Source organism: Pleuronectes platessa, chromosome 2, assembly GCF_947347685.1.
Source record: "Pleuronectes platessa chromosome 2, fPlePla1.1, whole genome shotgun sequence".
NCBI classification, from domain to species: Eukaryota; Metazoa; Chordata; class Actinopteri; order Pleuronectiformes; family Pleuronectidae; genus Pleuronectes; species Pleuronectes platessa.
The window spans coordinates 15,572,375-15,595,239 of NC_070627.1; the positions used below are offsets into that span (position 1 = coordinate 15,572,375).

The following is a 22,865-nucleotide window of genomic DNA, read 5'->3' on the forward strand; positions in this document are numbered from 1 at the left end:
TTTCTTACAGTGACAAAAAAACACAAAGAAATCCAATTTAAACCTCTGTTATTTATTAAATGCAATAATCAGTTGTGCAAACAGAACAGTTCTCAAGTGACACCTTGTGTTTGAACGATTTAAGGAAATTTGTGGCCTTCACCAATTATCTTCAAACAACATTCACATGTCCAGATGGTCTGTTGTATGAGTCATGAACAGACACACTGACCTGGCATCACAGGGCTAAACAATGTTGTTTGTTTCAAGGATTCCAGTGAATGAAATTTAACTCTACATATACCAAAATGGATTCAATTAAAACTATCTATATTAAACTTGATATAGAATTAATATTCTGTTCATCGTATCATCATGGTTTGCCGATTTACTGAGGGATTTATTTTGATTTCTGTATTTATATTGCCATACTTGGTCACAGCAGTTTATATTGTCTCACTCCTCTGGCTGCCTCAGGACCTTTGTGCAGGACTCCTTTAGCATCAGCCTCTAGCATCCGACTAGGCTGCAATATTCTTTTGACAAGAATAAGAAAAAGGCCGAAACTAAACAGCAGTATTATTTTACAAATCCTTATATGAGTCAACTACACAGCAAACGTCAGTTCACATAGTATTCCTGTAGAAGGACAACATGTCATCCAGACTCTGAGAAGAACCTGGAGGGGGCGGCTCAGCCTGGCTGTGCTGCGAGGGCACGGGGGGTTGCTGAGCCTGGCTCTGAGGCTGAGGCGGATACTGTTGGACATACTGGGGTGGAAATTGGGGAGGAAACTGGGGAGGATACTGGGGAGGATACTGGGAGGGGTAGTGAGGTGGACCTGCAAACTGGGCAGGATGAGTAGGAGGATATTGAGGATAAAATGGAGGAGGAGGAGGATACTGGGGATTAAAAAGAGGAGCAGACACAGGGGCTGAAACAACTTGGGGCTGTGAGGGTGGTGGCTGTGACGTGGTCCGTGGCGGTGAAGTAGGGGGATCATTTTGTTGAGGTTGTGGTGGTGAAGCTGCAGTTTCAGGATGAGGTTTTGGTTTTTCTTGACTCTCAGATATTTCTTCAGGGCCCTTTGACCACTTGAAGGACATTTTGGATTGAGTCTCCTGAGTTTTATTCTTCCATGGTGCATGCTTTTTCCCATCAGAGAAATATGCAGAGGGAGGAGCAAAGTCTGACTCTCGCTCATCCCGGCGCCGGTCTTTCCATTCGCTAAACATAAACTCTGCAAGAAAAAACACACAAGACAGCTGTTAGGAACCAAATATTTAGATCACGTGCAGATGTTTAAGACAGGTGAGTAAATACATCTTTACATACCTAAAATCAAACATGGTTATCGTTATATAAGGACTTAGTCATTTTGGACAAAGGAAGGAAATGGAAATCAGTCATTATTAATATTATCTGTTTTAGTCAGGTAAACTTTAAGTTCACCGCTTTAGCATCTATCTAAATATCAGAAAAGTAAAAGTCCTACTTGTGCAAGACTCACATTCATTTGATACACCCCTGTTTCCAACATACTCCCTCATACTTCTGATGTAAGGTGCAATTTAAAAATGCACATTTACGTATTCGCTGTTACCTTTGCCTCTGTCCCACTCTCTGACATGAGGAACTCCTGGTTTAGAGTCCTTCCTTTCCTGGATCTCAACTTGCACCCTCTTCACAGTACTGACCTCAGGACAGTCCTCTGGTGGCGGCGGGGCTCCCATCAATTTACTTTCGTCTTCCTCTGCTGGGGGACAAGAATTTACACTAATGCTTTAATATCGTTGATGAAATCATCAGTATATAGTATACAAGGTGACTTACGTAGGGTGGATTCTTACCCTCTTTCTCCTCGTCTCCGTCTTCGTCTTCAGTGCCATCAAGCTTGTTCTTCCTCATCTTCCTCTGTCTTACCTTGGCCAATCTGGCCTGCAGGATGGCCTGCCTCTTCCCCTTCAGTCGTTCTCTTTTACTACGCTGCTCTGTTGTCTGAAGAACAGGAGAGATGCAAGAGAGAAACAATATACATGAGACAATTCTTTGCAAGCTCATCTAGTTTTTAAGGGAGATGAGAGATGGGCCTTTGATTAGTAAAGGTAATGCTAAACACAACCATGATTGATTAAAAAGCTAAATACAACACCTTTGAACCATGCACAATGCCACATTGGACTTTTTTGACTTTAAACTAGCACCAGTGAATGGGACTTGTGGACTTGTGCCATGTGGTATGAACCATGATCATCAATATAGAAACCTGTGTGTGTCAAGAGATCAGGAGCTCACCTGGTCTCTGAGCATGTCCAGAGTATCTCTCTGCTTCCTGCGATGCTCTCTATCCTGAGAAAACGCAAAGTATCCAACACCAAGCTCTCGAGCCTCTGAGATGAACAAACACACAGGACTTTTTCATACTTTTTTTTTAACAGTAAAAAAACCTTAATTTCAACAAAAGCAGAAAGGCTCTGAAAATGTTTTGATAGAAACCTTGTGCTCGGATATCCTCGTAGTGGATTGGTCCAATAGGCCTCTTCATAGCCTCCTCTTCCTCCCTCTCCCACTCTTGCCTCTGCAGCTCTCGACGCATGTCCTCTGAGAGTAAAGTCTTCTCAGATGAGGATTTCCTACATGGAATAATTATAAACGCTTAGAATTGCAATGGTCAGCATGACAAATATCTAGTCTTCTATGTTTATAAAAGATTGCCTGTAACTTAAAAGTGTTACTTATTTGTGGAATTCTTAATTTACCCTTTTCCTTTAAGGTCATGGTCCATATTCTTAAAATCGGGCAGGTCTTTCTTCATGCATCTTCGAGATCGGCCCCAAGCATCAACAAAGTCCACCCTTCAGAAAATCAAAACATTAGAAAAACTGTGTACTAACATGCGGCTAGACTTATGCTTTCATGATGAATAAAGTTTAATAACTATTATTTATGCAGTTACCATTCCTCATCTGGGTTTTCAGGAGCAGGTATAGGTGTTGAGATGTCTTCCTCTTCATCTTTCTCCCTGTTCCACTGTGCAAATGTTTCTCTCTTTTGGTCAATAATCTTCTGCGTGAAATCAACCAGGAACAGACCCTCGGTCTCTTCATCTGAGATGATATGACACAGAAAGTTAAGCATGGCACGGTCACATTTTGTAACGCAACCAAATATCGGGAGAGTTTGATTTAATCTTCGCCGACCTGGAAAGTCTCCTTTTGTCATTTGCTCGTACAGTTTGGCCTTCTCCTCCAACCTGCGCCTGTAGCGAGAGCGGGGATGAGGAGTGAGACGTTTCATTGATACAGGTGTCATGGCAGTAAATCCTCTGTTAACGTGTTGAGCTCACCTTGATGTATCAAGAGTTTTCTGCTCCTCGTCCAGCTGCTCTGCATCTTTCTCAGCCCGAGCAGAAACACCCGGGTTAGGTTTGCTCCAGACATTCGGTTTCTACAGGAGGATCAGGACAATATGTGCTGATTACGGTGTTTTCTGTCTGAGATTAAACGAGTAAAAGGTCAGATACGACACACACACTGTACCTTCACGTTGGATTTAGATTTCGATCCAGCTCCAGTATTGTCTTGCCCGAGTTTCTCCTGTTTGAATTGTTCCTGCTTCCTGTACAGCTCAGCTTTAAGGTCCAGTAACTGTAGGAAACAAAACATCAGCGAATATAGGCAGAAAACCACCTGGAACTGTTTTAACACTACTCTTGTGTATCTGCGAATGGTTTAGCCGGGTAGCTAATGTTAGCTTTTAACATAGTTAAACGTCACACAGCCAAACAGGGTCCGACATTTTAATTGCAACTGTAGGAAACTCACCGAAGAAGCCGTCACTTTGAATGCTTTCTTGTTTTTGTCCATTATTATGATTTCTTCTCCACCTTAAATCTCCAGGCTACTGTTCTGTGTTAGCATCACTTACTTCTTCGTTGGTGTTTATCCCGCTGGCGAAATGTGGTCTAAGCGCCAACTAGCGGCGTCACTCGTGTAACTACAGCACCGTCTCTCTGAGATGGTATTATCCCCGAGGAAGAAAACAGCAGCACAATCCAAGACTCACTAGATCCAGTGTTTCTGTCCGAGAAAAAAAGTGTGTAAACAAATTTGGTAGAAAACATTTTCATATTTTTACCTTATGATCTCAGTGGATCAGCCTCCATCTCTCATACAGGAGGTCTCCTCAGCGTATGTGCTATAAGTTTGACCTCCAGCAGAGGTCTTGAGTCATGAAATCAAGGTCATCTACAAATGAAATGTATGTAAAGGTCAGTGGACGACCTGCTGATCCACAGCTGCCCCCTTATATGCCTCATTGTAAATTCAAATAGTAAGTACTCTGATAGAATTTCTCATCCTATAATCTTTGTGATATTATGAATTCATAACAATGATTTAAAAAGGGCGTTTATTTGCTATAAAAGGAGCGGATGATACTTCCACTGAAAACAAATCCTTCAATAAACATTAACTTATATCCAGGTCACATGTGGAATTATTTGTTATACAAATAAACCATGTGTGAATAACTAAAATGGTGTCTTAGATTAAAGTGGAGCTATTTGACAACACATCGTCATGTCAAAAAGAAGCTTTAACTGGTAACTGAGGAGCACTAAGAAGAGAACTGCAAAGTTCTGCTGTAGCTTTGTTTCTATTTATTTCAGAAATGTAAATGCTTCCCATTAGCTGTGGTGTAACTGTGTTGACATAAGTTGCCGTGTTCACACTGAACAAACGCTATTGGTGATTGGTATCAGTCCATTAAGTAATAGATAAGTTCTTAAATATTCTCGTACACATGCAGAATAGACTAGATCTCTGTGACTGCAATGCTATTACCCTCATTACCCAACTGAATGATTAGCAGGTCAACAGAGAAATGTCCACTTTGTTATCAATTCAAACATTTGAACAGTCCAATGCTTCCTAGATATGACAGCACAAGAATCCGTTACCATTCTGTTTAATGCATTTTAAATCTGCATGAAGGGGATGAAAGACAGGCTATAAAAGCAGAACTACAGGTGTCAGTGTCAGATTTAGAGCAGCAGATTTGATTTGAAATCTTTTAGCGCTCTATGTTGCTTCATCATTTTGCAGCGTAGACTCTGGTTCCACCATGTTTTTGAAAAGAAACACCCAGCTGCTGGTTTTTGTACTCTGTTCTCTGACCTTGTGGTGCAAGTCGACCAGTGCAGGCTCCAGTTTCCTCAGCCCTTCACACAAACCTCCGGTAAGATGCTTTCTGGGGCTCATTATGAAACAACAGCTAAAAATAGATCAGTGAATCCTCCCTTGAGCTTAACTGTCCACATTACTCAATATACCATAATGGAGGACTTGTCATTTGTTTCAAACGGTCTGACCTTCCAGATATCAATATTTTACTCATTCAGTTTTCAGTCTTACAACATAGCAAGCGTATCTAAACTCCTGCCGCTGAATCGACTCTTTGAATTCCAGCAAGTTTCAAAATATGATCTGTTAATGAGTAAATTTGTGCTTAGAATGGTGCTATGACTAAAAGGTATTGTTTTCTATAATTTCAGTGATATGATCTAAATTTGTCAGCTGGAGTCAAAAGCTGTGATATGGATAGTGCAATCATAACTAGTAAAATACAGTGACTGCACTCTGTTCTCCAGTGTAGCTGAATTGGTTACAATCATGATAAATCTGGTTTAAACAGAACAAGGGGAAACCTCCAAGAGCCGGCCGCCAAATCACAGAGGAGCAGAGTCAACCCACCGAGGAACAGCACATCACGGTGAGTGGAAAACATCACACTCGTGACAACAGCACAGCACCAAAAAAATCATCCCTGTGTCGTTCTGCTCTTAAGCAGGTGAGTGCCCCATTTGAAATTGGCATCACCATGACACCAGAGGACTTTGAGGAGTACGGCGTGTTGCTGCAGGAGATCGTTCAGCGCCTGCTGGGAAACACGGAGGCAGCAGGTACACACACACACACAACCCCCTCTGTAGTTATGTTTCCCTGGACCAATGCATAGTATGATAATGAAACTTACAATTTTAAATGTTATTTTTAACTATTGTCTCTTTTTGTTTCAGAGAGACCATCTTAACTTGGAATATTATGGACAAGATTTGCAGATTTACCTTTTTATTTCTTTAAATTTCTAGAGTGATTAGATAGTGATCATTAAAATATGAATAAAAATGTCAGTTGCCTTAAACATTGTTACTCACACTGTTGGTAGTTAATCTGTACCATTAACCGATGTTCATCAAGTGCGTCTATGAGTATGTCAATATTCAGCTTTCAACCACATCTCAGTGCCACCGTTAGTGAAAGATCGTTGTTAAAAATAATAAAGTTAATATCAATTCAATATTGATATTTATATATAAAACTAGAGTTTTAGTTTATTTGTCAAACTATGGTTCTCATACATAAATTTAGGTCACCGCCATATATTTTATTTTCAAAACTCACTTGCTGCAGTACAGAATATAACAAATAACTCTTTATTTGTCTTCAGAGACTTACATGTGGTATTAAAAATAAAGCATCAACTGACATTTCGTCTCCGTCTCATATCTGAGAAGGTCCAGGTTATGGGTGAAATGAGGAATTAGAAAGAAATGGAAGAACAGATTGGTTTGTTTTTTCCCTCTTAATCAGGACACACAATTGACAGAGGCTTCCAAGTAATGGATGTTGTGATAAACCTTTGTATTATGCTGCATTCAGAAATAAAAACAAAAAACATTCATTCACTTTCAAATGGGACTGCATCTTTGAATGAAAACTCTCTCGTTGACTAAGTTTACCTGCATTCTGAGGGTGGCTACCTTTTACCAAGCCCAGAGGGAAAAGTTGTTGTTTTATAACTGTTGAGAACATTGAATTGCTCCCAGAACAATTCTGCAAAGCCTTCTGTTTGTATCTCAGGAAGTCGGTCAAACAACAACACACACACACTGATCTGACGCCCGTGACTGTCCTGCTTTGCACCTTCTCACCTTAATAAGCACTGATATAGAACTGAGAATAGAGTGTGCCCTGTCCTACAAGCTGAAAAGAAGCTAAAACACCTGGAAAAAGATGTGTTCATTAGCAACCCAGTAAAAAGAGGAACATTTTAACACATCCCTCTTGTTAGACCAGAAATACACGAGAGCTCTATTCATCTTCCATTAATCCGCAGATGGCAGAGTGGAACTCGGGGAGCCCGGGTCAGTAATTGTCAAAATAAAAAGCACTCAAACCAAATGTGAGAGGCGAACACTGTGGAATCGAAGCAGGCTAATGGACCAGTCTCACCACCTCGTCTTCAGTAACAAATCAGCTTTGCCCAAGGCAAGAGTTACACATGTTCACTGTGTTTTAGAATATAAGACAAGATGGTTAATCTTATCTTTAGTCTTTTCATTTCACATGGTCGAGTGCTCTTAAATCAGTATTTATGTTAATGCAAACGTAAATAAAATGAAATGAAAACTTTAAGAATTTAAGGCCTTTAATGTATCTGCACCGCAACAAATCAAACTACGCCGAGAGCAGATAACTCAAACATACATTCACATTTCAACAAGGCAGAGCAACACACCGAGAACACAAATTAAAACTAGAACTTCTTATTAATTAATTTCTTCAATGAAAATTCACAAAATATAAATCAGATAAACAATAATGTACAGTATCTCTGTCACACGTTCAGGCGTTTTTTTTTGTTATTTGGTGAAATATTAAGACTGCTCCTCAACACAGCAACATCTCTCTATCAGAGGATTTATACATCTTGAATAAAAAGCCACATAAAAACAGTTTATGTGTCACAAACCAGCTGCAGAGCCTCTTGTTTCTATCTGCTCCATCCTGTCTGATGATCAGATTCCGTACAGCTGAGTGGTGTTGTTTCGGACCGTGGAGAGGACGGTGGCCATGTCTTCTCCCTTCAACAGGCTCAGCTCCTGCAGAGTGTGGATGCCCATTCCAGGATGTGAAAACCGGCAGACAGCTTTACTCACCTGTTAACAGTGAGACACACTCATATGTATGCAGTCATAATTTACTCCCCAGTTTGAATGTACCAGTGGTGTTAATTCATACCAGAAGACTTTGGTTAATAGATGTCAACAGTTGAATTTATTATTATTATTATTATTATTATATCAATATATCTTGTCTCTATCCCTTCTTGGTATTGTGAAAGAATATTAAAAAAATCAAGAGCTACAACTAAAACCAAGACTAACGCACAAATTTCCTTAGTGAATTTATTAGTTTCTAATGATAAAAATATTCATAATGTTTTAAATCGCACAAGAGAAACATTGACCCTTGAAATACAGATATAAATCACAAAACATCAATATCACAGTCAAAGTGATTTCATTTTAGGAAATTAAATAATTTAAAGTTATAATAATATTAACAGTTGAGAAAAATACTAATTATCAATGACACTGAAGCAGTGTTTTGGTTTTTCTACAGCCTTCATTTATACAGACCTGTCTTGGCAGGAAGTAAGGTGCATCTGTCTCCAACACAATGCGGTCCAGAGGGATCCGGCGGACAGCGTTTCGGGCCTCGGTGGCACTGGAGTACGTGATCAAGGCTGTGAAGCCCACGTATAAGTTGGGGAACTCTGTCAGGAAGGGCTCGATCACTGGATAACTGTTTGTGAAGCAGTGTCTGGAAACAACGCAAGGGGTCGAGAGAAAATTCTCATTAAATGTGCAACAGTTAAAGTTATAGAGGGAGATTAAGGAATAACATGTCTTAGAGGTGGCCGAACAAATGCCAATAAATGATTTCAGAATGGGGATTGATTCTTTAAGGGGGTGGATTATAAATTTAAATAGAACAAAAAATAATTATGTACAATAAAATTAGATTGACAAGTTTATTTTCCACAGCACACACCGGTGAATTTTATGTTCTCTGGGAACACACTTCTTCATGATGACCAGTAGATCGTCATCTGCGTCTCTGCAGTGGATCACCAGCGGCTTCTTCATGGCCACGGCCAAACGCAGCTGACGCTCAAACACCTTCTCAGAGAAGCAGAGAAACAAATCAAGACGCAAAAAATCATTATTGTACAAAATCATTATTCCATTAAACACAATACAGTGCTTAATGGAATAAGTACCTCAAAATTAGAATACATAACCATCTAGGTCAACATAAACTGTTTATATCAATTAAGTACATACCTCTTTTTGCGTGGAGGTGTTAGTTGAGTTTTTGTGCGAGTAGTCCAGCCCCATCTCACCAAATGCCACAGCTTTTGGATGTCGCATAGCCATCAGTATGTTGCGTTCTTGGACACTTGAGTATTCATTGGCAAAGTGGGGGTGGCACCCAAATGCCCCCCATACCATGTCTTCCTTCAGCAAACCCTCCCACAGGGCCTGTTTCACCATGACCCGAGGATTGCAGAAGTCGGCAATACAGCCTCTGTACTCTGAAGGAAAGCTGCTCTGGTACAGCCTTCGAAAGCTGCTGAACGTTCCGCGGAAGCCAAGTTTTCCATAGAGCATGTCTATGTGGCAGTGAGTGTCTATGAAACCAGCCTGATTGTCCAGGTTGGGGACACTGGTCCACGCAGATTCTGCCCCCAGGGAAAATCTTCTCTTGGGAGTGCCACTATGAGTAAAAGAGTAGGGGGGGTAATGAATGTTGGAACCTGCGTCTGACTGCCTGCGTGTCGTTGATCTTGGGTGAGGTTTGGATATTCCTGGATTTGAGATGAGTGGCAGAGTAAAGGGTTCATTCAAGTTGCAGGAACGGAAAGTCTCCGTCTCTGAAGGGCCAGTGTTTGGTGGCTGCATCTGCCTAGAGGAGATAAAAACTGTCCTCTGCGGTGATGAGAAATTCTCAATGTCCTCAGTAGCTGCACTAGTTTCATGAGTGGACATAAAGGGGAAAGGGGACACAGCAGATCCCCGAAGATAAACTGAAGGACTCGGGCGTTGTTGGTCATCAGAAGAGCCCTCCTGATGAGTCATGAAACAACACAAAGTATCCGGGATATATTCCAGAGTAGGGAGGGACAAGTTGCAACCGTCTTCTGGCTCTTTTTCTGTATCTTGAGAAGTGGTCTGGACAAATACAGAGTCCTGAGCAACATACCTCCCAGGTGAGTCCTCACCTTCCAGCACAACACGCTAAAAAACAGAAAGAAATAGTGGAAAACATCACAAACCAGAATGTCACTCAGTAGAGCCATACCTTCTGCTAAGACCCATCAGTCGCCTGAAATTCAATCAAGCTGCATCAAAGGGAAACACGTCTCTTAAACATACCTGCTTTTTTATTAAATCAAGATCCATGAATTAAATATTGAAACAAATATTTTTGTTACTGAGTGGTGGTTGACTTACCCGTTCATTTGTTTTCAGATCAGAGCTGTCACCTCGGGTCTCTGTGTCCTCAAACATCTCAGGGGGGAACCAGTTGTCTTTGGATTTTGCGCAGTTAATATCAACGACAATTCTGTCGAATGATGCCAGACTCTGCACTTCAGTCTTCACTGGTGAAGGCACAGGTGTCAATAACACTTCAGTCTTTGGGATGATAGGAGGGCTGCGTCTTGCATTTGTTCCGTCAAGAGCAGCTAACATTGCCATCCTGTAGATGGCCTTCGATCCCTCTTGGGATGTCCTCTCCCTCTTCTTCAGGATAAATGAATGTGATGGAGGTGGTGACACCTGCTGGTCGACTGTGGATTTCAGCTGTTTGGGTGTGTTGCCCAAAGGTTTTTGCTGATGGTTTAAGTGCGACAGGACAAATCAACACGTCATTTATGAACATTATGCATAAGAAAGCACATAGGAGTCAATGGATAGAGCAACATTTCAAGTAAAGATTTACCTTTGAAGTAATGAATGACTCGTGGTTTCTTCTGGACAGCTTCCTCAGCTTATCTTTTCCCACAGAGGGAACACTTTTATCCAGCACCTCTGCTTTTCTCTTGGGGGTGTCCAGACTTAGTGCTTTAAAGGCCTCGGGTCCTGGAGAGTCACTGTGGGATGAAGTGTTTGAATCTTCATCTGGTGACATATTCCTGTGCGATGGTGTGGCTGAGCCAGCTCCTCTCCTCTCAAGATGTACGGGTGAGGTGGCTGCTTTTTGTCGCCACTTGATCGTCAACTTCTTTCTACTACTGTCCATGTTTATGTTCCTTATTAAATACAAAAAATAAAATAAAATGAATTAACAGTTCTGTGTGATCATCAGGCTTTTCCTGTATTCTTTTTAGTGTTCACAATCTGTAGCATCTGTAACTTTTGTTGATCATCATGGGTCCGGCTTTATTTACTAATCCCTAAAGCTTTATAACACCAATATTTGTATTAACTGACCATGGCTACAGGGTCGTTCCGTGTCAAATCATCATACCTTTAGTCCACACCATCACAGATTTTGAATATGGATTCCACCCATGTTATATTTCTTTGAGCAGACTTTCTAGAGGCCTGGGAACCCATCAACAGAGTCGTACTTTTTGCGTGTGAGTGACCATGCACTGATGACTATCTGCTGTTCAACCACATTGGAAGGAGTTACTGATGTGATGACGAGGCTAAATTTCACCAACTTCAATAATTGTAAGATATAATTGTAGAGCTAAAAATAAATTAATGTGATCGCCGATACTGGTTCCACAAGTTTCTCACATGACTTAATTTCGTTAAGATCTCTGTCATGGAATGACATAGGGCTGGGAGATATGGCCCAAAAACACATAAAAACAAAAAATGTAATGTCAGTTGATATTGATAATGATCACAATAAATATCACATTATTATTTTCAAGGATGATTTTTGCTCCAGAGAGGGTTGTGATTTTAAACTCTTCTTTATTAGCAGACAATGACAAACATTTAACACATCTGATCCAGATCAAATATGTGTTTTACCTCTTCACTGTGCTACTATTGATATATTATTAATAGTAGTCTTTTTGCTATCGGTCACGTTTGTTTTATATTGCTTATTGTTATATTGCCCAAGCCTAGAATGACCCCTACACTCCACAGCATATGATTACACCCCAGGGCTGTTTTATCCAATGAACACCCCAATGGAGTCAATCTATTTAAAAAAATAAAATAATGTAAAACGGTTAAACTTTGGGCCTGAGATGCAGCAGAACATTAGTCTGACACACCGGTGACAAATGAGACCCTTAGCTTTAGCTTAGCATCTCTACTCCAGCCAATCACCTAGCTAACTGCTAGCATTAGCCGTTTTTTCACGTGCTCCAAAAAGCAGCTCAGGGAGTAAATACTGGGGTTGGCTCATGTCACACGCCTTATGGAGACTTTACAGGTATTTATCACACGCACACCTCACTAGTTCGCTCTCTACATGGATATAACGAGCAGTTGGTGATGAAGAGCAGTGGAGTTACCTCTCAGGTGCAGCAGGTGCGTCACAGTGACGAAGAGGAGCTTCCTGACGGTGGATCAGTAAACGCGTCTCTGTCCGGGAGCCTCAACAACTTTGAGCTGATCAAGCTTCTGAACAAAAACAACACAGGAAAACTGGTCTTGGATCGATTCAAAAGTATATGGAAGACCATACGTCCATATTTAATAAATAGATTAACACATAGTTAGCTAACTAAATAAAGAAATAAAAAGTTTGTCCTGTGAGTCTGTCCGAATCCATCAGAAATCATTTAATGTGATATAAAATGAAATATAAAGTAAAATAGTCAGACACCTTTATATCAGCTACAATTGATGCCTAACTTAAGTACTGAGCATATCGATGTGAGTGTTTACAATATTACAGTTTAATCACAACTTGGGTTATCTCCTGCTCTTTCAGAAATGATTTGATTGAAGATGCTCATGTTTTTTTCAAATCAGTCTTGCCCATTTATAGCATAGTTATTGTGTATCTGAGTCCTGCGTCAACACGTCCATTTAGTGTTGACAATTCAAAAATGTTGTTGTTTTTCACATGATCCAAGTCAAGTGATCCTGAGTCCCTCCGGGTGCTCTTCATCCTTCATCCATTTCTTTGTGTCCGTTTTCCAGCTTGAATTGACCCAGGCTTTATAATGAGCTGTATGCTCTGTTCTGATATGGTCTTCTAGGTACAGTATGCATTTTTTATTTTATGTATTTTTAAAGAGGACGTTTCTAAAATCTAAGTTACAAGGTTCTCAATAAAATCATTAGCACATAAAAAATTAAGGAATGACAAATATTAAAATATATTAATTTAAAAGAACTCTAAAAGAGATACGGTTTGTTTTTATGAATACAATTCAATAAAATAGAATTAAAATTCGGGTAGAATCGGAAAAGGCTATCCAATGAAAGTATATTTTTTTTGCAGGAAAATAATCTTGCAACTCAAAGTGACTGGTCAGACACTTTATGCTCCCATTGACCTGGTCATAGTTTTGAGCAAATAGTAGATAAACCACACATTTTATGATGATTTTTGTATTTACAGGTTTATTCTTTCAAACTGGCAACAAGCAAATCACTCTTCAGAAAGCAAAAACCGCTACGTGACAGATTTTTAACTGTGTTCGTCTTTGGTAAAGTGGAGATTCATCATGATAACCTCAGAGTGGAATCATCTGGTTCCTTTAATCATTTAAGCAAATCTCGACAGAAAATGTAAAGAATCTGAGGGACCCTCATCAGACTTTTGGTAATCCCAAAAAGGTCTTGTAGGCACCGAAGCTGTAGCCTTTACCTGTAAAGAAAGAATAAAGATGCATCTGTGTTCTGGCCATTGAATAAGGGACACACGTTACTCCATTGAACAGAGTTGGGATTGTACAGAATAGAGTCTATTCTGTACAATGCAAGATGCAGAGTTTAATAAGCACTGCTTGTGACACACGTTAAGAAGCCTATAATCTATTGTATGAAATACCGAGCATGGTGATTATTACATATATACTGTAGATGCAGCAGATTTTGATCATGACACTCAATCACTACGCACACTCCTAAATAAGTATAATAGTATAAAATACAAAGGCCCTGCTGTTCACAACAATGCACCAAGTTCGACAGGAGAAAGAGTGAGGAGGGATGTCTTTTAACTGTGAGGTGCAAAACCTTGAGTGTACAGGGGGAATGCTGAGCAGACGAATCAGGATTACGATATGTGTGGGTCTCACCCCCATATGAATATGTACGTCACGCATTCACCTATAGGTGATACACGCTCTGTATATCTGACACATTGCAGTTAAAGCTTGGATCATCACTCACAAGCTGGAGCCTTCCTCTCCACGGTCCAGTAGCAGAATCCCATCCTGGCTCGGTTATTGAACACGTTCCTGTACTGGGGCATGTTTTGAGGTGAGGTTTTTTTATGGTTGATGCCTACAGAAGAACATGTGAGAGTGAAAGGCGCAGGGAAGCAAATAAAACAGAAATATTGAGACTCTCGTAAATGTGGGACCTACCGTAGGCTCGCACTGTGGAGGGCATGTGAACAAGAGCTGCCGGTTCGTCCAGCGTCAGAGCAGGTAACAGGCGGCTGGTGGTGTTGTTTGATTCATACACTAGGGTATGTAATAAAACCAATTTAAAGACAAATGTTCCTTTGTTACATGCAGTCTATCCAGAGCTCTGTTTGTACTGGGCTCCACTTTTATTTGATTACCTCCAACAAGGAGGTTACGTTTTTCACCCTGATCATTGAATTGTTAGATTTTTCAGCAGAATTATACAAAAACTACTGAATGGATTTTAAAGAAACTTAGTAAATGCATGGGATATGGGCAGAGACAAAAAAGGCATAAAGTTTGAATGAAGATAAAGACAAAGAAGTGGAATTGTTTTATCACTTTCTTTAACATTGTGAATCGTTTAGTTTTTTTTATACATTTTTATCAGTTTCCCAGGGAATAATTCATGGATGATGGGCTGATATCTATGAGTCTGAGTTAGTTTGGTTGATTGAATTTAAGGGGACTGGGATTAGTGGAGGTTTGTGCTCTACTGTGTCTGTTAATAGGATCATTTGTACAAACCTGTGTCCTTCAGCAGGGCAGCTGGGACTGATGTGAGACCACCTGGTATCTATAGGTGGGAATAACATCACATAGTATCTTGAGAGTTGAGTTCATGCGTAGGAGACGTTTTTTTCTTCATTATCTCTTACCATTGTTTTCATTTTGCTCCAGTGATCTGTCTGGAGATGTGGAAACATCACTGGGTGACTCCTTGGCCAGAAAGTCAAACTGCAGTTAAAAAGAGAAGGACCATCAGCATCAGTTAGCCTCGGTTCACTCCGTTGAACTTGGTCGGATCATCCACAAACACTGGATCTATAAACGTGAGTGAGACAGTGAACAAAGACTTACTGCTCTCGCCTGAAACGACTCGAGTCCCATGTCTTCTTCTTTTCCTGCATGTTCTTATTAATACTGCACTCGGCTCCCGAAGTCTCACACACACACAAACAAAGATGGCTTTTGTTACGTTGTCGCTTAGCAACACGTTTGGCCACAGTACCCCTGCTGCGATAACCCGGAGAACTTTGTGTGCTTGATATCAGTGAATCACAAAGATTACAGCAAAGAAAGGACCAGAGATTGTTCAATAAAATTCGATTTCTTGTTTCAGACACCACTAAAGTTATTTCTAAATCATCAATCAGCAGATAAATTGATAAAACACTCTTCTGAATATTCAACTAAGCCAGCTCAGGTATCTGATAATATTTTGTGGGTTGTCAATTAAATTTCTGTTTTATTTGTATGAAGCAAATCATGATAAACATTATCTCAAAGCACTTTACATAGAAGGTGAAGACCCTTAAAATTATAGAGAAAACCAACAGTTCCCACAGTGATAGAGCGCCTTGTAAACTGTGGAGACAGAAAACTCCCTCAATTACTGGAAGAAACCTCAAGCAGAACCAGATTCAATGAGAGCGACCATCTGCCTCGACCAGTTGTGGTGAGCAGAGAAAATTCAAATTCAGAGTCAGGCTCTGGTCATTAGTCTCTAATGTTTTAACTGTGTTCCTGTATTTTTCACAAAATAAACAGATGTAATAGTTTTTCAATTTTTTAATCAACTCTAAGAAATTATCTCAGTTTCATGATTTTGTTTGAAGGGTTGAGCAAGTAAATAAAATAAATACTCTTCACAGCATGTGCCCACCAGTATATATTTCCTTTATACACAAATAAACAATGTAAGTCTCCATAGAAGAACAATAGAGGAAAAGGAACACAAAGTAGACAAAAACTAAAATATAACCCCCTCGCCAAGTGTTTCACAGCGAAATCTTTAAAATTTGAAGACAATTTATCACATCAGGAAATGAGCTGCAGTACAACATTGTAGAAGAGACACGCCCAAATCATTTCAAGTGTAAAGGCTAAGGATTTGTTCTTTTTACATCTCAGATAACAAAATAGCGTGTTTTCTAAGGGGAGTTTTGAAGTTAGCTGGTAAAACCAGTCATCCCCTGTAAGAATATCACAGCCTTTGCACACTTGAAATACTTTAAGTTATTAGACCTGGTCAGCATGACAACAACATGTGTGCAACAACATGGGGGGGATTTAGATGTACAAAACTTTAAGAACCAATAAGAATGAGGTCAGTGAAGTACAGTACTAACAGGAGAGTGGAGCTCTCGGTCAAACATGTGGTCCACACTCACATGATCTTGAAAACATCTGTGTGGGTGGACATAAGGGGGAGTTTCACAACATAATTTATATTCTCCCTAGATTGTGAACAAAGACTCACCTCTATTTGATTGATTCCGTGAAAAAATATTCTTGTCAATTAAATACGATTTTTTTTTTAAGGAGTTAACGTAAGACAATATACAAGTATATGGCAATATAAAGTAGAGCAGAACAGAAAAAGATGGCTAGAAATTCCCCATTTCTATAGTGGCCATTTAGAAATAAACATTGAAATCCTTAAGACAACATATCAGAGAACAAACAGTGCTCTCCCACAGAGGACGCTGTCGTCACTTTATATACAAACTCCACTTACTGAGGGGAAAAAGCTACTTATAATTTATTGCTGGTGAGGAAGACATTTGCTAAAGCCACTGAGTGAAGATGACAAACAGGCAGCAGATCAAACAAAGTCTAATTTTAAGAAAATATATCCATTTTATCTCGTTTTTTATTTTGCCTTTCTGATTATGTTTAATATGGATTTGCTGCCCAAAAGTAAAAAATGTCCGTCCAGTTTCATGTCTCATTCCTCCTGGCCTTGGATCCTCTCCAGTAGATGCTGCTCTACTCGCTGGTTCATGCGGTGCAGGTCTTTCAGCACACTGGGTCGATCTTCCAGTTCTTCATGGAGACACCGCGCTATTTCCAACCTCCTGTAGTCTTCTGGTCGCACGAGATGCCGAATCGCCTGAACAGCACGATCCTTGAGGCTGTAAACTGTATAAACCAATCACATTTTTGTAATATGTCAAGTAAAGATCTCTTTCCATATATTTCCTTGCAAATTACTGAATAACATAAGTGTCACAGAATAACTTAGTGGAATACAGTAAATCAAATGTCATTTGTTCATAGAAATATGGCAGGATTACAATTAATTTGAAATAACCATGTTTGGTTTCAATCACCACAATGCACAGGGACAGGCTTCATAATTTACACACCGTCTTTCATCTTCCACACTGCACTCTTACAGTAACTGGTCACTACGGCACCTGACTCGCTGTGTTTCATTTATGTAGGATTCTCTTTTCAATGACGTTACATTATTTGAGGTACATAAGCTATAAACTCTATTAAAATTACATTTTTAGATGATTGACAAGCTTTTTCTTTAAGTGCCAACTGACAGGCAGACCATACGCTTGTTTTTTCTGCTTTACAAATGTATCAGAAGGATTCAGAGAAGACCTTTCACAGCAAGATTATCATATGTACCTGAGTCTACGTAAGAGGTTTCTGGAGCTTTAAGAGTAATGTTTCCAGCACCACAAACCAAATGCCTTTTTTTCTTTTAGTGTGTCCTAAGACAATTCTAGGTAAAACTACATGTACCTGCATGAGAAGATAAACTGTTATTACCTCCTGTCGGAGTTTTCTTAGACACAGTGTTACGTGGAATTGTCTTATTATACAAATGATTACTAATATTTTAAGGTAATTTGGTTAATCTCACCTGGTAGAGTGATGTTAGCAAACGTAGCATCTCCCCCCTCTGCTGGTTTAGGAAGGAACAGCTCTTTGCTGTTCACCCTCAGTGGATCACCTGTCTCTGCATCTCTGAACATCCACGGGTGACCTGGAAGAACATGCACGTCAGACATTAAAAAATATCCTGCACAGCTCACTGTTGATTTCATTTCACTAACAACAGGCAAATGGATTATTTAAACTCCAAATCAAAACATCAAGTGTTGATTAAATTTCCTTCATGTCCCACAGACTGATTGGTGACTCTGTTGGTTATTTTTTCTGTTTTGCTGAGAAAACCCCTGGAGACATCTGAACAAACTTAATCTAGGGGAGTAACACGTCCATGTCCACAAATCCAGATGTGGTGATATATTAGACATTCTATTAATGGTGCTTCTGCTGTAGTCTTTGCTTTTGTATACAAACACCAACAGTCCCTATATGAGCTGTCCCTGTTCTATGAGACGTAGCTCTAATGCACAGTTATTCAAACACATGTGATGGTGTAAAGGTACTTTACCAACAAACGTGGACATTCTCCGTCCAGTCCCGGGCTGTAAATCATCGTAGCTCTGAGCGTGGCCTTGGTAATCTATCCACAGCGGTCGGACCACACGGGTCGTGCGGTTGCAGAACACGGCGCTGATCTGTATCCGTGTGTTCAGGGATCGAACCAGGGGCACAGTGTGATCCCCCTCCTCAGGCATCAGTGGCTACTTTACCGCTGAACCGTGAGCGCAGCGAGATTAGCCCGGGAAGCTAACGGTGGCTAGCAGCTAGCTAACGAGATATGCATAAACGAAGACTGTGTTCGACCGCGGAAGTTGACGAATTTACCAGAAGCGTAAAACAAAGTCAGTCCGAGTGCATTAGATCGTTTATAAAACCAGTAAACTGTGACGTATTCATGATAGCACCGCAGAAAAGTATCCACTTCTCCTCAACTATCTTGTTTACATTCTCTCTTCCGGTTGGAAATGGGACGTCAAACTATTCTGTACTGTGATTGGCCGAGAAAGGCATGACGACATCGGGACTGGACATGGTCTCAGACAATTGAATATATAAAGATATGTACAGCCTATCGATTTCACAATTAATTAGGCAATATTATCGATAATGACTACATTGATCACCAAAGCCAAACAGAGCATGGTCTGATACAAACAGCTGATTTCCGCTTGTGGAGAAATTCATCCATTAATCCAGGAGATGGGAATATGAATGTTTAGTATATGTTTACAACAGATTTTCGCATAGAAAAAATAGTCCACTGGTGAAAAATTAAATATTCTGCTGGAGGAGAATCCAAATGACCCTTTCTGATAATAATAATTAATGCTTTGTAGATTATTATTTCATTTACAAAACCTGCAGTATGACATATTATTGGGTGTAATAAAACAATGTTAATATTATTCTGCCAATTTAATTAAAAGTAGTCAAAATGATCCCGAGGGATACCTGCAACTATATTAAGTTGGCACTTTCCAATAGGAAATTATAATATGTAATAGCTTTACTGATAGTGGTCATTCCATTGCATAACTTTTAAAATTAAGTGAAAATACTATATATAACAGAATGCAGTACTTGTACTAGAATGTATAATTGTATTAAGGAATCCCATCTGTGATTGCTCATTTAGGTCTTAGTGGTGCTGAAAATCGTTCGTTTATTAGTCTGGAGCTTTCAGTCATGTCACTTGAGCACATTGACAGGCTTTGGGTTATTTTACACCTCAATCAATCAATCAATCAAATTTTATTTGTATAGCCCATATTCACAAATTACAATTTGTCTCATGGGGCTTTAACAGGGTGTGACATCCTCTGTCCTTAACCCTCAGCAAGAGTAAGGAAAAACTACTAAAAACCCTTTTAACAGGGTAAAAATACGTAGAAACCTTAGAGAGAGCCACATGTGAGGGATCCCTCTACCAGGACGGACAGAAGTGCAATAGATGCCACGTGCAGGAAAACATCATCAAGATTAAAGTCTTCAAGATTAAAGATTCAAGTCTCTAGCAGCATTTGATGAGGGTAAACATCCCGAAGGACAACCCCAACATGACATGCCAAGCAGTCCCGCTGCAATCACAGTCCATGGTCAGCAACCAGCAGGACCACGATCCACCATCCAGACCAGAACGCCACTCCAGTCCTCAGTCACTGTCCACCGCCACCCACCACGAGCCGCCGCCGCGGTCCTGGTCCAATGCCCGTACCCGATGCCAACGCGACACAGGGTCCGCCACCACCACCACGATCAGCCCACACGACACAGAATCCGCCACACTGGGTCCACCACCACGACCCCCGGTGCTAGATCAACAAACCGCAATCCATGGTGCGGCCACAGAGGCCCTGGATCTGCGGGTGATAAAGCAAAGGGATTCCGGGGAAGGGGGGTAGGGATGGAGAAGAGGAAGGAGAAGCTGGAAAAAGAAGCTCCGTGTGTCATGTGTCATAAAATAGAACAAGTTACGTTCTGCCGCACTAATTAGCTCTAACTATAAGCCTTATCAAAAAGGAAGGATTTGAGCCTACTCTTAAACGAACAGATGGTGTCTGCCTCCCGAACTGAAAGTGGTAGTTTATTCCACAGAAGAGGAGCTTGATGGCTAAAAGCTCTGGCTCCTACTCTACTGTAATTTAAGGAACGTCAGACTTCCAACTCTTCACAGTACATGGAAGCTCCACCCTGTTTCATCCTCACATAAAACCCAGGGGCACAGCTGGAGAGACCTTCCAGAGCCAGACCTCCCTCCTCTCCAGAGTCTATCCCAACCTGCTTCTCAACAACAATTTATTCTCAACTGTAGGTGGACACATTATTAATCTAAAGGTGGGTAGAAATAAAATACATTGGTGACCAAAGCTTTTTAAGTATGTTGATTGGCTCTCTTACCAATACTTTTCATCAGAATCAAAAAAGTGTCATTCATTATTGAACACTTGCCATGTATGATTTGTTGGAACCGTGTCAGATTTCCATGTAATGGATCTATTTGTTCTTTAGTTCCCTCAGAGTGTCTCGGTCCGCTGGCAGCTCTGATCGCTCCACACCACCCGGGCACGATGTGTCCTCTGAATGACAGCGGCTCTGTGGGCGCGCAGGACCTGGCGCGGGATGAGGGCTTGGCCGTAGTGGAGATCGCTCTGCTCAGCGTCATCTTCGTCTGCGCCTCCATCCTCAACACCTCCGTGCTCGTCGGCCTCTGGAGACAGCGCAAACAGATGTCCCGGATGCGCGTCTTCGTGTTCCACCTCTGCGTAGCGGACATGGTGGTCGCCTTCTTCCAGGTGTGTCCGCAGCTCATGTGGGACATCACGGACAGATTCGTGGGACCGGACCTGGTGTGCCGCCTGGTGAAGTACCTGCAGGTCCTGGGCATGTTCTCATCCACTTACATGATTGTGGTGATGACGGTGGACAGATACCAAGCTGTGTGCAAGCCGATGGTGAGGTTCCAGCGCTCCCGCACCAAACTGAACATCCCCGTGTGCGTCGCCTGGGGCGTCTCTCTGCTGGGCAGCCTGCCGCAGGTCTTCATCTTCTCACAGGTCGAGGTAGCACCCGGTGTGTTTGACTGCTGGGCGAACTTCGTCCAGCCATGGGGACTGCAGACTTACGTAACCTGGACCACGCTGGTCATTTTTGTTTTACCCGTCATTACGATCGTTTTTTGCCAAGTACGCATCTGCCAGGCCATCCAGATCAACCTGTACCAAAAGACCCAGCAGCGGCTAGGTCTCCCTCTGCCATCCAGAGCCAGCAGTGTGGCCGGTATGTCCAGAGCCAGAGTCAAGACGTTGAAGATGACAGTGTTTATCGTGCTGGCTTATATTGTCTGCTGGGCTCCCTTCTTCACTGTCCAGCTCTGGTCCGCCTGGGACACACATGCACCAAAAGAAAGTAAGTCGTTAAACTATTCGGACTAGTTTCTCTATTTCATTGTTTTTGATTGTGTCATTCGCTTTGGGGGATCTTCCTGACCCTTGTTAACTGTGAAGCAGGGGCCTCGGCGCGCTCTCGTCTGTGCGTAATTACGCGCGAAATCCACAACTCTTTAATAAGTATCAAATTGTTCTTCTTTGCAACGTTGTGACACTTTGCGGTTCTCCTCTTCTTCCAGCTGCGATTTTCACCATCCTGATGTTGCTGGCCAGTCTCAACAGCTGCGCGAACCCCTGCATCTACCTTGTGTTCAGCGACCAGTTTCCCAAAAGGCTGTTCACACTCATGTGTCAGCGTGAGTCCAACGGCGATTCAATGCAGGATGAGGTGACGCTGGTCAGCACATTGTACATGAGCTTCAAAAATGTCTCCGAGCCCAAATAAGGACAACAAGTCTAGAAAAAGGGGGGGGGGGGGGGGGATCCTGCATGGAAACGTGTAGGTCCTGCAGAGCATCTGAACTCCCTGTGTTTGGATGAAGTGTTCTTCTGAACTGGAAATGTGAGGACAGGACGAAATGAGTCTCTCTGGGTCTTTGACATGTAAAGATGGTTTGTCATCGAAGTAGTCCCCAAAAGACAGAATTGGGCTCTTCATGAATGAAAACTGTGCTCCAGGTGTTGGAGGTTGACAGAATTCAAAAGCAAGTTGGACACTGAGGTTCTGAACATCCTTCTTTGTCTTGGAGCGTGATCACGTTAAGACGTTGAGAGTTCTTTTGCTGTGTAAAAATATTCTTCACATTTAAGACAAGCTCAATAAATACTTTCATGTTC

General features: G+C 41.2%; 6 protein-coding genes across 8 annotated transcripts in view; 3 read left to right on the forward strand and 3 right to left on the reverse strand.

The window, feature by feature from the left end:
* LOC128425379 (40S ribosomal protein S26) overlaps positions 1-22,865 on the forward strand; it is a 178,121-nt gene that overhangs the window by 80,617 nt on the left and 74,639 nt on the right. The window lies entirely within an intron of this gene.
* ccdc174 (coiled-coil domain containing 174) lies at positions 37-3,936 on the reverse strand. 2 transcript variants are annotated; one of them, XM_053411859.1, is made up of 11 exons: positions 3,804-3,936; positions 3,519-3,626; positions 3,326-3,426; positions 3,180-3,238; positions 2,936-3,086; positions 2,739-2,834; positions 2,476-2,612; positions 2,275-2,369; positions 1,830-1,977; positions 1,583-1,732; positions 37-1,219 (listed from the first exon to the last, which is right to left on the reverse strand). In XM_053411859.1, the coding sequence occupies exons 1-11, from the start codon at positions 3,843-3,845 to the stop codon at positions 606-608; spliced, it is 1,701 nt and encodes a 566-aa protein (XP_053267834.1). In that variant the 5' UTR covers positions 3,846-3,936; the 3' UTR covers positions 37-605. The 2 variants fall into 2 exon arrangements, with proteins under 2 accessions (XP_053267834.1, XP_053267825.1); XM_053411850.1 differs by having other exon boundaries at positions 1,583-1,735.
* ghrl (ghrelin/obestatin prepropeptide) lies at positions 4,917-6,629 on the forward strand. Of its 2 annotated transcripts, none has more exons than XM_053411989.1 (4): positions 4,917-5,217; positions 5,674-5,751; positions 5,827-5,941; positions 6,059-6,629. In XM_053411989.1, exons 1-4 carry the CDS (start codon positions 5,104-5,106, stop codon positions 6,070-6,072), a joined length of 321 nt encoding a protein of 106 aa, XP_053267964.1. In that variant the 5' UTR covers positions 4,917-5,103; the 3' UTR covers positions 6,073-6,629. The 2 variants fall into 2 exon arrangements, with proteins under 2 accessions (XP_053267964.1, XP_053267973.1); XM_053411998.1 differs by having other exon boundaries at positions 5,830-5,941.
* tatdn2 (TatD DNase domain containing 2) lies at positions 7,841-11,262 on the reverse strand. The gene is made up of 7 exons (XM_053440613.1): positions 11,228-11,262; positions 10,833-11,142; positions 10,343-10,723; positions 9,173-10,126; positions 8,880-9,007; positions 8,465-8,648; positions 7,841-7,981 (listed from the first exon to the last, which is right to left on the reverse strand). Exons 1-7 carry the CDS (start codon positions 11,260-11,262, stop codon positions 7,841-7,843), a joined length of 2,133 nt encoding a protein of 710 aa, XP_053296588.1.
* On the reverse strand, positions 16,108-19,117 carry vhl (von Hippel-Lindau tumor suppressor). Its single transcript, XM_053411964.1, has 3 exons — positions 18,650-19,117; positions 18,113-18,235; positions 16,108-17,373 (listed from the first exon to the last, which is right to left on the reverse strand). The coding sequence occupies exons 1-3, from the start codon at positions 18,834-18,836 to the stop codon at positions 17,180-17,182; spliced, it is 504 nt and encodes a 167-aa protein (XP_053267939.1). The 5' UTR covers positions 18,837-19,117; the 3' UTR covers positions 16,108-17,179.
* LOC128425341 (vasopressin V2 receptor-like) lies at positions 21,210-22,473 on the forward strand. The gene is made up of 2 exons (XM_053411919.1): positions 21,210-22,047; positions 22,268-22,473. The coding sequence occupies exons 1-2, from the start codon at positions 21,210-21,212 to the stop codon at positions 22,471-22,473; spliced, it is 1,044 nt and encodes a 347-aa protein (XP_053267894.1).

Excerpts from the sequence above, each read along its gene's own strand:
- ccdc174 (XM_053411850.1), bottom strand. The coding sequence starts at position 3,845 with ATGGACAAAAACAAGAAAGCATTCAAAGTGACGGCTTCTTCG. Across the intron at positions 3,627-3,803 it reads TCAAAGTGACGGCTTCTTCG|TTACTGGACCTTAAAGCTGA; the intron begins GTGAGTTTCCTA and ends TGTTTCCTACAG. Across the intron at positions 2,835-2,935 it reads GAAAACCCAGATGAGGAATG|GGTGGACTTTGTTGATGCTT; the intron begins GTAACTGCATAA and ends GATTTTCTGAAG.
- ghrl (XM_053411989.1), top strand. The coding sequence starts at position 5,104 with ATGTTTTTGAAAAGAAACACCCAGCTGCTGGTTTTTGTACTCTGTTCT. Across the intron at positions 5,218-5,673 it reads GCCCTTCACACAAACCTCCG|AACAAGGGGAAACCTCCAAG; the intron begins GTAAGATGCTTT and ends TGGTTTAAACAG. Across the intron at positions 5,752-5,826 it reads CCGAGGAACAGCACATCACG|CAGGTGAGTGCCCCATTTGA; the intron begins GTGAGTGGAAAA and ends TCTGCTCTTAAG.
- tatdn2 (XM_053440613.1), bottom strand. The coding sequence starts at position 11,262 with ATGATGATCAACAAAAGTTACAGATGCTACAGATT. Across the intron at positions 11,143-11,227 it reads AGTTACAGATGCTACAGATT|GAACATAAACATGGACAGTA; the intron begins GTGAACACTAAA and ends GTATTTAATAAG. Across the intron at positions 10,724-10,832 it reads AGTCATTCATTACTTCAAAG|CAAAAACCTTTGGGCAACAC; the intron begins GTAAATCTTTAC and ends TTAAACCATCAG.
- vhl (XM_053411964.1), bottom strand. The coding sequence starts at position 18,836 with ATGCCTGAGGAGGGGGATCACACTGTGCCCCTGGTTCGATCCCTGAAC. Across the intron at positions 18,236-18,649 it reads GAGAATGTCCACGTTTGTTG|GTCACCCGTGGATGTTCAGA; the intron begins GTAAAGTACCTT and ends ATGTTCTTCCAG. Across the intron at positions 17,374-18,112 it reads TGCTAACATCACTCTACCAG|TTTACAGCCTCAAGGATCGT; the intron begins GTGAGATTAACC and ends TGGTTTATACAG.
- LOC128425341 (XM_053411919.1), top strand. The coding sequence starts at position 21,210 with ATGTGTCCTCTGAATGACAGCGGCTCTGTGGGCGCGCAGGACCTGGCG. Across the intron at positions 22,048-22,267 it reads CACACATGCACCAAAAGAAA|CTGCGATTTTCACCATCCTG; the intron begins GTAAGTCGTTAA and ends CTCTTCTTCCAG.